The sequence below is a fragment of the Phoenix dactylifera genome, chromosome 17, assembly GCF_009389715.1.
Source record: "Phoenix dactylifera cultivar Barhee BC4 chromosome 17, palm_55x_up_171113_PBpolish2nd_filt_p, whole genome shotgun sequence".
NCBI lineage: Eukaryota > Viridiplantae > Streptophyta > Magnoliopsida > Arecales > Arecaceae > Phoenix > Phoenix dactylifera.
In genome coordinates this window covers 9,067,729-9,081,020 of record NC_052408.1, presented here as the reverse complement: position 1 = coordinate 9,081,020, position 13,292 = coordinate 9,067,729, and the positions used below count along the sequence as shown (strand labels likewise).

General features: G+C 37.5%; 2 protein-coding genes across 3 annotated transcripts; one reads left to right on the top strand and one right to left on the bottom strand.

Moving 5' to 3' along the window:
- Positions 1-360: 360 nt before the first annotated feature.
- LOC103706379 lies at positions 361-6,216 on the top strand. Of its 2 annotated transcripts, XM_026804399.2 has the most exons (3): positions 371-722; positions 5,222-5,296; positions 5,767-6,216. In XM_026804399.2, the coding sequence occupies exons 1-3, from the start codon at positions 498-500 to the stop codon at positions 6,001-6,003; spliced, it is 537 nt and encodes a 178-aa protein (XP_026660200.2). In that variant the 5' UTR covers positions 371-497; the 3' UTR covers positions 6,004-6,216. The 2 variants fall into 2 exon arrangements, with proteins under 2 accessions (XP_008788677.2, XP_026660200.2); XM_008790455.4 differs by lacking the exon at positions 5,222-5,296 and having other exon boundaries at positions 361-722.
- Positions 6,217-10,751: 4,535 nt separating this feature from the next.
- Positions 10,752-11,278, bottom strand: LOC103706381 (late embryogenesis abundant protein 18-like). Its single transcript, XM_008790456.3, has one exon. It carries the CDS (start codon positions 11,220-11,222, stop codon positions 10,842-10,844), a length of 381 nt encoding a protein of 126 aa, XP_008788678.1. The 5' UTR covers positions 11,223-11,278; the 3' UTR covers positions 10,752-10,841.
- Between the last annotated feature and the right edge of the window lie 2,014 nt (positions 11,279-13,292).

The following is a 13,292-nucleotide window of genomic DNA, read 5'->3' as shown; positions in this document are numbered from 1 at the left end:
TACTTAACCTTGACACAAAATAATTTTGATGCAAGATAAGTAGGTGTGTTGGCTTCTTATTTATCCTTAAAACAAAAAAAAAAAATCTTTGTTATGAAAATATTAAGAGAATTCTACCATTCAAGAGGTTAATTAAGTAATTTATGCGAAGCATAATTGAAACGATCAGGCAACCGTAGGACATGGCACGGTCGCACCCAAGTTTCTGACAGGACCAAATAGTGGCATTTTGGTAACCAAAATCTCCAAAATTCACTCCAGGTGGGGGCATTTCGGGAATTCTCAATTCCACCTCTGTTTTTTTTTTTTGTTTAGAAAAAGAAACCACACCCCTTTCTCTCTCTCTCTCTATGTCTCTCTCTCTCTCCTTCTTCCCGCTGTTAAAACCCCAAATAAGATAAGAAAACCCACCCACCACCACCTCTCTCTCTCTCTCTCTCTCTCTCTCTCATATAAATCTCTTCGTCGATTGGTTGTTCTTCTAGGGTTGGATCCCAATGGGATTCTTCCGTAGGATGGCTGGCTTTCTTGGCATCGGAAGGGACGACGGCAACGAGCCCGACGGCGGCGGCGGCGGCGAGGTGGAGGAGGAGGATCGGATGGGGAAGAGATTGCCGCGCGGCCGCGCCAAAGGTTTCAGCGTCCAGGTCCCTCACGTCGTTGAGAGGTCTAGCGTCGGGCCCGTTCTCATTCCTTGCAGTCCCGGCGAAGGCGGAGTCCAGGTGCTTGCCCTTTTTCTTCCTTTTTGATTCTTTATCTTATTGATGAGAAATGGGGGATTTTGTTTGCTGTGTTTTGATTTCTTGATGAATTGTGTGATAGGTTTCTCGAGAACCGTTGTTTCTTGAATTGGAGTTTCCGAGGTTTTGTTTTACATGATGCAAATTTGGGTTTTTTGGGGATTTATTTGTGCCTTTGGATGCATTTATTTAAGTGATAATAGAAAGAAAGGATTTTTTTTTTCTCGTAGAGTTTAACCGTGATTGTTTTTAAGTGTTTAGCAAGAAAAGCTTGGTGAATGGGTGATAAAGGATGTTAGATGTGTATTATTTTGGGGCGGGTAGGTTTGTAACACGGGGAAGCGGTAAAGGAAATAAGACCGGACCGGACTGTTCCTAGGGATGATATGTCTGTATGAGTAATTATATATGAAGTGGACTCCAGTATGTGAAAACCTTGCAGAGATTAAATTACCAAAGCGAATACGTATTATAATGCTCATCTGGATATCAATGAATTAACCAAGAATTGCATTTAGTGATTGTTTTATCAAACTTTCTTTGTTGCATGCATTCTTGATCAAAGAAGAAGCTCAAAGTTTGAGGGCTACACAAGATATGAGACAGGGCCATGAAAATACGGCCTTGATAATGTTATTGAAGTCTTCCATATATATTCAATCGATGACTTTGCCCTTAATTTTTGATGGACGTTAGGAGGGAACTAATAAAGTTTGAGTTATAATTTACAAAGATATCGAGATCTTGTATTTTCATTATAATGCATCAATTTCTAATAGCAATGATAAATGTGGGGTTCTACATCAAATAGGATGAGGTGGGTAGAGAAGGCTATTACATGCTCTCGGAACTTGGGGATCTTATTTGAAGTACCATTTGCTAATATGTGCATGTAGAGGAGGATGATGACTATAACACACACATGCTAGAGATCAAGGCAAATGGAGCAGAAGAACTGGGGTTAATAGTATCTATAGGCATATATATGATTGAGGAGAGTCTTATAATTTCATATGAAGTTGATTTCTTCTTTTATACATACCCATGTGTCAGTGCTTGTTGTCTACATCAAGTTATGGAAGACAATAAAAAGTTTGAGATGTGACATGTCAAGTAGTGGATTGAAAATCACAATGTGATGGAAGATGCTGTTATTGATTTGTAGTGGCATATGATATCTGGTGACACTAAACATGTGGTGAAATTTATCATAAAATAGACTATGTATACAAATAAGAAAGGTGACAAAAATATTAGATTAATGGTTATAATTTGAGAACTAATGGATGATATCTACCATTAAACTGTAAACTAAGTGTCAGAGATGTGACTAGAAGATGCCTGAGAACATGGTGCCGAAATTTTAAAGAAGGATTGTAGGAATGCTGAATCTTTCAAAAGAGACCATAATCATAGTCATCAAGCCTTGTTGAAGTACTTAAATGTTGGCATTATGAACCTTGTTTACCAATAATCTTACTAAGGGCAACCTTTAACATAATTTCAGGCTTTCTGAATCATTTTGCAGGAAAAAAAAGTTAAGGGAGCTATTGAAATAACGAATTTGTATAAGAGAAATATCTGATTATTAAATTTGAACTTCATAAAGAAATTCTGGAACTGTCTGTGACTTTAATTGTTACTGTCAAAATTTCCCACCTAGAAAAGAATAATGAATGAGAGTCGAAGGAAGCATTTAGGAATAGGTATGTATATTACATGTAAACGTGATAAGTGGAGGAAGAGAGGACTGAAGAGCTTGTGTAGATGAGAGAAAAGAGAAACAACATGTGTATAGTAGGCAATCAATATGTATATGGAACTTTCGGTCCATGGATTTGCCTGTGTGGAAAGATTTCATTAAGTATCCCTTGTTTATGAGTTGCCAATGCAACCACATGTCAACACAATCTTCTTCATTTATGTATGAATTGGAGCAAAATTAACTATGCATGAGAATTCCTATGTGATGAGGCATTGATAGGACATCATCCACCATATGCATCTCGGATCTTTTTAGTAACAAGGTTTTGATGGATATCTGACCTGATAGTAGGACGGACCTTGATCATAGGGGTATGAATTTTTACTTTGCTCAGCTATTATTCATCCCCAGGTACTCGTTTCATAGCATTACTTGAAGCTCTTCTACCAACCACTGTCATTTAAAATGTAATTCATATTAATACTGTTGCACTTAAATTTTGTTATATGAACGTTGTGCACTTTTTCTTTTTTTCTTTCCTCCTCAGGAGAAGAGGAGGGGGGTGTTAATGTTTGATGTATTTTTTGTAAGATCAATGCATTGAAGTCTTTCTGTTTAGTGCATTGGTTTTTATTTGCAATGATAAGTAAACAGATTCCACTCCAAATAGGATGAGGTGGATGAAGACTAAAGGAGGTAGCTTTACAAAATATGAATCTGATTTCCATCTTGGAATGTGCAGGTCTTCATTGGAAGGACCATGTCGGGAAGGACAATCATTATAACTTGTATATACAATGGATAAAGGGAAATAGTATGGAAGTGTTGGTGTCAGCACTGACTAATTCTCTTTCTCATGTGATTAATGTGTTGTTTTCTTCTTAGGCACTATATCTACAGCAAATCTAAACTTATAAAAGGGGGTGACTGATGGTTTTAGTGCTTACGCAATAAAATGGGATTAGAGTTAAGAATCAAGAGATGATGCATGGATGAGATGAATGTGAGGAACTCTAGAAGATGAGAATATTTATGTTTATGGAACCTTATGTTGTCATTATGGAAAATAGTAGAGAATTTAAGATGTCACATTAGCAGATTAGATTGGAAATGTTAATGTGATGGGAGATGTGATTGTTGATTTTGTGGTGGCATATGAGAGAATTTGATGGCTTTAAAAGTGGATCCATCTTATCATAAATAGGTAATTTTTGTTAAAGAAAGGATTAACATAATACAATCATACATTTTTAATGGGATGATGATTGACAACATAAATAGTGCCAGCTGTCTATATACGCTAAGTGCTAGGAAATGAGACAAAAAGATGTTTAGAATATGGTGGTGAAATCTTGGAGTGAGAATTTTTCATCATTCAATGGCAAGTTGTTGGAGAGAATCCTCCTGTCAATTTGAGGTCTTTTCTATTGATTCTTATTTGCCAATCAGCACATCAACTGAAACATCTAGCATAGCCTCAAGCTTCCTGAGTTATTCTTTACAACTGCCTTCTCTGTTACTAGGTGTTTCCTTCTCTTTTCAGATCCTTTGACATGATTTGAAGGCCTCTTCTAGGGGAAAGAAGCGAAAATAAATTTGTTTTAATTGATACTAAGTGGAATCATTAAATAACAAGTTTTATAAGAAATTGTTGAGAGCCTTAAGCCAAATCACACACTTATAAAACAGATATTACAGAAGATTGTGAATGCTATTAACTAATGTCAAGTATGCATCTTAAAGAGGCAGGGCTTTGGCAAAGGTTAGAATGATTCTTTTTAAAATTAGCAATGATCAAAAGGGGAGAGAGAAAGAGAGATCACTGTAGGTTACTATGGGGTAAGGATGATAGAATTTTGGTGAAATATGATTAGTAAAAGTCAAGGCCAGGAGTTTCTTAGCAAGGGTTCCATTAGGAGCCTAAGAAAAGCAACAGTATTTCTAAAGAATGGATCGAGAAAGCACATAATTGACAGTAAAGATTTCATGGAGGTGAAGCTAATCTTACAAAATAGGAATTGTAGATATGGGAAAATAAGGATACATATTTTCGAACACATATGAATCAGATAGGCTTGCTTGTTATGTTTGTACTTTATAGTTCATCTTGCCACTGGCGGTGCATTTTGTACATAAGTGAAATAAAGAGGTCAAGCCAGTTAGTTGGCATATCCTAGGAATGCTTATCAGATTGACAAAATGTTTTTAGTTTCATTGCATAGTGTTATAGATGGTTCATATGAATTTGTCAATGCCATTTGATTCATTATGAAAAGGCTTGCTATATATGTGGAGATTTAATGCCGAAATTCATAATTAGAAAAAGAAAATTGGAAAAAAACATTATGTGAAGTATAATAATGCATAGACTAGTGTCGAGAGATAGGGAGCCTACAGTCTGGACTCTGGATATAATCTGCAGTGGATAAAGACGTGTAGAGTGGAAGACATGTCTAAAGAGCTTCAATAACATGTCAGAATTGAATTTCTTTGTTGAGCTTTAGGTCGACATGCCATCAGCATAAGGAGCATTGTTAGAGTATGCACTGGTCTATCTACTGTATCACTGAAAGATAATTGAGGAAAATAACAATGCCTGAATCTAATTGCTTGCTGTACTGGGTGGATGCGTGTGCCTTTGCATGAGGAATATTTCTTAAAACCTTTTTTATAATAAATTTACAAGAGTACTAGTGTCCTAGTTTTTGCTTTAGTTATGATTCATCAGGTGCAACATGAATCAAATACTGCAGTCTTTGATGTTTGAGATGAACAGGCAACTGTCAATTTGTTAACCGTTGTTGTGTCACCAATTGGTTTGGAAGAAAAAAGGCAATCAAAAGGCAATCAGGTAAAAGCCTCTCGGAAAAAATGCCTCTACTGATTTTAATTCTAGCTGATAGTGTATTATCTGATGGACGTGTGATCTTCGATCAAGATGTATGCTACCAAGATAATATAGTTGCTCAAGCTAAGCCCAGTCTTGTGGTCAACTTTCTAATTAGTTGCTGTCTCTTATTGATTCTGATCTTTCATACTCATGATGCTCCTACTGTTAACTCTTTACCTCTTCACTGTAAACATAACCAACAAGTGCAAATCTACAACTCAGCTTTGTGAACCTTCCTATACTGTCCATTCTTAATGGGAACTAATTTTCTCTTTGCTCAACTTTGTCAGATAAGCTCCGCGTGGCTTGTCTCATAAACCAAAGGCTTTCTAATACCTGGTTTACATTTAGTGGTCATCTCTAAGGGCCTTCAGATGCTGTACTACATGGCTACTCTTTTATTTCCTCCTGGGTTTTTTTCCTTGGTTCAGGGATTCAGGTGGTATACAAGGAAACTAAGGATCGATGAGGATGGAGACGTAGCAGATGAATTCTTGGACGAGATCGGACCCGAGGCTCACAGCATTAATACACAGATGACACTTCCCAGGTTTCAGGTGAAGTACAATACCCGATCCACTGCCATGGCCATGAGGAAACAGGTTATGGCTGTTGATGGGAACATCAAGCAGAGATTGGAATACCAAGGGAAATTGCGGTGGGTTTGAACGGGAAATCGGCGGGCCTTTGTGACAGTGCTACCGTTAAGAATCTCCAATGGTCAGTAGAAATTGGCGTCACGCATCGGAGTGCTGGAGCTTAGTCGACACTTATCATCACCTCCAAGGCATGTTGGAGGGTAAAATTGGTGTTGCTGTAATACAAAACTAAACAATCATTGTTGCAAATATATGATTGCATTTAGTGTGATCTGTCCTTCATGTGTGATCTTCTCCACCTAGTGAATATTACTTTAGCTACCTGGGTTGGCGGAATCGTCTCGAACCGGGTAGTTCCAGCCGTTCCGAGCTATCCTGGTAGCTGACCGGCATGGTTCCAGCAATGAAAACAAAATTTATTGTCGAAGGGAGTGAAGGAGAAGGAAAGAGAAAAGGAGAGAGAGAGAGAGAGAGAGCGAGGAGGGACAGAGAGGAAGAGAAAGGAAGAGAGAGGGAGGTGTAGGCCGGCCAACTGCACGGAGGATGCTCCTCTAGGCTTTGTGGCCAGGAAACAGCTTTACTTAAAAATCGCAAACAAAAAAAGAGATCGGACTCTATTATAAATGAAATAGGAGATTTGCCCTATTTTTCGGCCGCAGAGCTTTTCTCCGCCTCCTGCCCGAGTTGCTGGCCTTCAATAGGCCTCTGCCGGCCTTCCTTTCTCTTTCCTCCTTCTCTCTCTCTTTTTTCTCTCCCTTGCCTATTTTACTGTGTCGGTACGGGCCCGGCACGGTCCCTCCCTCTTTCCTCCTCTCTCTCTTTTTCTCTCTCACTTACCTTTTCTACTGTATTGGTACGGCACAAGTCTATACTGACTCGTTCTGCGGGACAATCGGTACGGTGTCCGGTATCGGTTCTGCCGATATTGGTAGCTATAATTTCTGAGAATGATAGTGAGAATTTTTTTTTTAAGTTTTTGCTTTAACTTTGCAATTAAACATTTTTTTAAATTTTAATTTTTTTGCTTTAGCTTCTACCATTTTTCTCCTTAACACACATCACCCCGCCAAGAAAAAATAGATCACTTGTGAAAAACAAGCAAGAGGTACTCTTTTTGTTTTGATTGGGAATTAGTGCGAACTAAGGTTTTGGGCCTTTTCTTCCATAGGAAAAGATATGTTTTTGTACCATGAAGTTTAGGGTATCAGCAATTTGAGTCATCCAATTTTTGATTGTGTTAATTGGTCAATAAAGTGTAAAATTCAAGCAAAATTAGGCAATCAAATAGATGGAGCTCAACATTGTCTATCCATGGCTTGTAAATAATCTAATGTGGCAAATTAAAGAGTAAAGCATTGCTAACAAGGCATCTTATGACATTAATAAAGAATCAAGATAGAAATTTAGTTCTATTTCCAGCATTACCTTTCTTTGCCCATTTTTCCATCTACCTCGACTAGAGTTTCAAGGGGAAAGAAAAATGGTTGGAGATGGAAAGGGGAAGCCAAAGGAGAAACCGTTCGTTCCAGGTATGAAAGAAAAATTCTATTCTCATGATTTTGGCTCCTTCTAAGCCATAAATACAGTCATCTAGCAATAGTTCGGGCTCTTCATAAACAAGCAATGTTCCATCTCCATTCCGATACTTCGCTCAATCCGAGAAAAGCAATGTTGGTCATAAAAAATGCAAATGCAATGCATTTGTTCAATAGTGGACCTCGTAGACTGATGATAATCCTAGCAGGAGGTTTGTAGGTTGCCCTAAATACTATGTAAATATAATTTAATGGAACCGAAGGCATTATTTGTCAAATGTTAATTCTTATTCAATTATTGGATGGTTTGATTGTGTAGGATGAGGAGACATATTATGGGTATTTCGGTTGGATAGACCCTCCTATGTGTGCTCGATCGATGATAGTGATACTTGAATTACATGACGAAATTCAGAGGTTAAGGAGAGAAAATGCAAGTTTGTGCGCTTCTGCTTGTGAGACAAAGCTTATGAAGTTTCAGGAAAATGGCTTTATTTGCACTATTTCTATCATGGGTTGTGTCTTTTTGGGTGATAATCTTGTTTTGTAATGATGATGTTAGCATGATGGCATAATTCATAAACTTGTGGATGCGCAAAGGTTGTTGTCATTTGGGTTTAATATGTTTTTGGGTTGTTTAGAATGTTTAGTATGATGGTGTAATTCAAGAACTTAGGATTGTTTTGGAATGATGATGGTGTAATTCATTTTAGTTTAGTACCAAGCTTAATGTAATCTATACGTGCTTAATTTTTAAATGAACATGCTTTCTGACCTTGTTCCTTTATACGTAGGGTTCTTTCTTTCTTAGTTTTTAAATAGAATGATGATGATGTTAATTCATTTGTTTCTTTCTTCCTATACTTGCTTTCTGTTTATCCAACAACTTGTACATGCTTTTTGTCCTTGTGCAAATCATATGCTCTTAAAGTGGGAGCATTACCTAAAACATAATAACAGAAACAACTCTGAAAGCAATTGTAGATGGGGCAATACCTAAAGCTGAATGACAAGTACAAAAGCAGAAATATGAAAATAATTGAATCAATAATCTTGTAAGTTACCGTTGTGCAAAAACAACATTATCATAGTTGTTAGTTACAAAAGATGTTTGGTTTCCATTGGCCAACTCTAACATTCACTAAGTCAATACAATTTCACTAAGTTAGACAATTTCACCTACAATCTACATTCTATGCTCCGCAAACAAGTCTCAAGGCAACAACCACAACCCAAAATTATGACGCTCTATGTTTAGTTCTGTGATGTTTGGCTTGACTAATTGACTTCATCACTGATGTTTGGTTGCTTATACCAGTCCATCTTTATTCATCAGACCTTGTGGTGCTGTCTCTTATGGTGTTGTTCCTTGTGGTGCTATCTTTGTTAGGGTCCTACAAAGCCACATCCAATGCAAATTACACATCATAAATTTATGTCAAGATAAATAAATGTTTGCCTCTCAGGCTAAACCACCATAATTAATGGTTGACTAACAAGCTTAAGATACCTTTATTCTACATAAAGAAACAGGTTAGGCTATTCATGAAACAACATGACACCACATTGACTTTAACATTTCTCTCATCTGTTGCATAACACTAGATGTAGAAGTAGAACCCACATTCACCCTGCACCTCTCAGCCACAAAAAAAAGCTTCACTCTGATCTGAAGCATACAAACCATAGTCAACATGAGTTGTTGAGGCCTACATCACCCATTAAACAGTCTTTGTTAGTATGTTTCTAAGGTAATTTCAGAAGAAAAAAAAATGCTTATCAGTTACTTTCCTTTTCTACTTCCTCCTTTGCTGTTGATATGCCATTGATTTTTTCTTTGCACTGCTAGTTTGCCTCTGATATTCAATCTGAGATTACTAATGTAGAAAGTCATTTAAATAGCATATAGCATACTCTAATAAAGTGAAAAAGGGCAATCATATACATGCACTATCTCTTGGGAGCTATGGACTGTGCACCTTGCCTCTTCTTGCTTAGGCTAATGGTAGGAGCTGCAGTTAAGACCTTTGCATACTCTTTTGTTATGACCAACCATGCGACACTAGGAGCAAGTCAATATTGTTCCCTCCTTAAACAACCAATATGGATTCTTAGGCTCTTCTGAGCCTCTACTTTGCTTTTTGGGTCTACCAGGGGGTCTTCTAAAAGGTGGTGGTTCTAGTGGCTCACACCCAAACTTTGCCTATAGCCTTGGTCCATTGACTGGTTATATTGCATAGTCATATGTGTTCTTGTAAGTTTCAATTTTGAACCAATGTGTCACATAATCTTCAAGTTGGAAATATCAACTTGGAGGGACAGAGGACTAGAGCGAAGTAATTAGTTGAGTCTCCTTTTCATTTAAAATTTAATTGAAGAAGAGGATCTAACTAGTTGACTTTTGCCCATCTTTAATTTTTCCACCCGATTACTTACAACCACATGATAGCCACAGGCGATGTTGAGCTCCATCTGTCTCTCGATATGTTGACTTTATTGATCAAATTGATATCAAAAATTGGATGACAACTTCATTGTACAAAAAAATATGTTTTTCCTTTTTAATATTTATAGAATAAAGAGAAAAAAAATCCAGCGCCTTTATACATTTTTGTATCTTTTCTACAGACTTTATAAAAATGGAAAAAGACTAGGGACTTATAATTAAATATGGCACCAAAATAAGGGATCGATAATAAATTATTTTTGACCAATAGATCCTGATGTTTTGCATATAACATTCAATAAACCTAGAATTGGAGCTTGCCTTAGCTTTCTAATTCTATATTCACTTCTTTAAAATGCGTTTTTTGGTTGTAATGTGTTACTCATCCTCTTTTCTCTTTTAAAAAAAAAAATCTGACATTTTTTTATTTGGTGGCAATGAATAAGAAATTATTTATATTATTTTTAAATAAAAATTTATACCTCGAACCAATGTCATAAGTCACCACCATTATTCCTCTCATCAAAACTATCAACATTGCCACCACCAATCACCTCAACCACAACATCATCATCACCATCCTCCCAACTATTATTATTTTATTTATATTTTAAAAATAATGATCATACCAAATATATTTATATTTCTAAAAAATTAAAAATTAAATATAAATAAATCCATATTTTTATTTTGAAAATAAGAAAAATAAAAGTGATATCACCAGTTCACCATCCACTTCCCATCATCATCATGAAGGATTAGCATTCAACTGGAGAAAAATGGAAAGCTTGAAAAAGAAGACCAGGCTCCCAGGCGCGTAATAACAAGTCTTCGAATTTGACCCAGCCCTCTTTTGTAATCAAACATCATCTCTTTATTTTGAAAATATCCAACATAACATAGACTATATACACATCCAAGAAAACCTACAGGTACTTATTGCCAATAGGGTGGATGCCGGAGCCAGGATAAGTGGGGACGGTGGTTCCGGCCGTAGCTGGAGAGGTGCCGGCCGTTCCGGCCGAAGCTGGAGCAGCGACGACTGGTGGTTGGCGGTGACTGCCAAAGAGAGGTACATGGGCAGCACGGTGGGCAGCAGTCTCTTCCTTATGCTGAGCCTTCTCCTGGTGCAGCTCCATCTTGGCCTGGGCCTTCTTAGCCTTGGCTCGCTCGTGAGCAATCTCCTTCTCCTCCTCCGTCCGGGCGGCGGCCTTCTCGGCCTTCTCCTCCGCCGTGACCTTGTGTTCTTTCATCTTCTCCTTAGCTGTGCTCGCCAAGTCCTTCACCTTCTCCCTGGCCGCCTGCATCTTCTTTTCCTTTTCCGCCTCTCACTTCTTTGCTACTGTTTGATTTGATGAAACAAATTCAGGGTTGAAGTTTATCCTGTGCTTTATATATGCGTAGATTCGGTAAGAGAGGAGTAGGATAACGCCATGTGGCTTGCTATGTGGAGTGCATGCAAGTGATCTCGATTCCTTTGGCTGCCACGTTTACAGTTTGACTAATTTAATTGATAAAGTTATTTGAGGGGAATATGCCTATAACTTAATTTTTATATGATTTATTTGGAAAGCAAAGAGATAATCCCACTTCTTCTTTATCTTTTTCATGGATTTCATTGCAACCAAACATACCCTCCGCTAAAATTAAAAGAAAAATCTATGAAATATTAAGCTATACTAAATCTAGTGATATTTTCCTTCGCTGATAAAAACTGGGAGTGGTGTGTGTTATAATAGAAACAAACATGAATCAAGTTGAGTAATATTATTCCAGAGCAAGTGAACTTTGTTGCCCATCTACAGTGTACGGAGTGGATAAGGCAACATTGGATATCCAATCCCAATTTAGCATCTAGAATAAGGATGGTAATCTTTCAGAGGGAAGAAAGGGGCACTACTAACAGCTTCTATTCAATTGAGTGGAATCTTCTGTTGGTAAAGCAAATAGTATTGGAAAGAGACATGGTTGTTATTTTGTAAGATCTAGGCTTCAACCTCAGGTCTTTTTCAGTACAAGTCAAGTTTGTTGGTGCATCCTAAGAAGAATTCGTGTATGAAATTAAACCTCAACTTGTTCACTATCTCCTTATCTTGATTATATGGCTTATGCTCCTAGATGGAAGATTCTCAAACATTTAGCAGATGCGATTTGTCAAACTTAAAAAAGTGTTTCTTTTAATTAAAAAGCAAGATAAAGTATAGTGATCCTTTTGATTCAAAAGCAAGTTGAGGTGTATATGACATCTTGGTTGCGTCAAAAAGATATACATGAAATCGTCCTCGGTGGATTTCATCATACATTTAAGAATTCAATCTCCTTCCGCAATTTTACCGAGCAAGAATAAACGAGTCATGCGACAAAACCACAATGCAAGAATCATATACTTATAAGCTAAAATTGCAGTAATCTTTAGGTATGCAAGTTAAGGTGTGCAAAGTCATATATTGACAAGATAGGACCCTTCAATTAACATACCCTTTGACTAAATGTCCCAAGCAAGAATTTATATATTTCTTTCCAATTCAAGTTGTTTCACTCATGTCAATTGTTGCAGCATTATAGAAGAAGCCTACTTGCTACAATATTAGCTTAGATGGTAGAAATTCTCGTAATGCATGAGAGCAGCAAGGATTTGGATCTACTGGGCATACATCGACCCCAATTGTTGACCCCATCGATTTTAATTAATCCTAGGCTCCTGCATAGGTTGGGTGGGTTCGCAAAAGGGATGGGATGGCCCATAGCCTCCTCTAGCTCAAAACAGCAGCACCAGCAGCAACAACAAACAACACACTCGTCAGAAGTCTGATAGAGAACGTGATAGATTTTTCCCCAAAGAGCCTCTGTTAACTAGTACCTGATGAACGCCCCTCTAAACAATACTAAACAGTACTCAACCTGTTAAGCTTGATGGGAATGCCAATGGATTGGGCTATAACCTAACAATATCCATATCCTAATTCTGCTCTTGCCCAGCTTACTGTAAAAATTCACTCAAGACGGACATGCGCTTTGATTTTAGATCGAACCAGTATTGTCAGCGTTAAATATCATTTATTTGGTTGAATAGTTCATATCATTTGGTTGGCTTGTATAGAAAACCATATTTTCTATATGTATGTAATATTACGTAGTCAGACAGTTTCTCAACTTAGAGTTAAGCTTGATAACCAATTTGATATACAAACGAAAAAGCTTGGATGATGATAAGCAGCAATCACCTGCACTCAGAGACTTGCAGATTGAGGCCAAACCAGAGGGTCAATCTTTAGCTGAATTTGTGCTTTCGCAGTTCATAAGTTCCACTCTTGCAGCAGGCTGCTAAGGCCCTGTTTGGATTTTGGTTCATGGAGCTCTCTCCTTTCCCTGTTTAT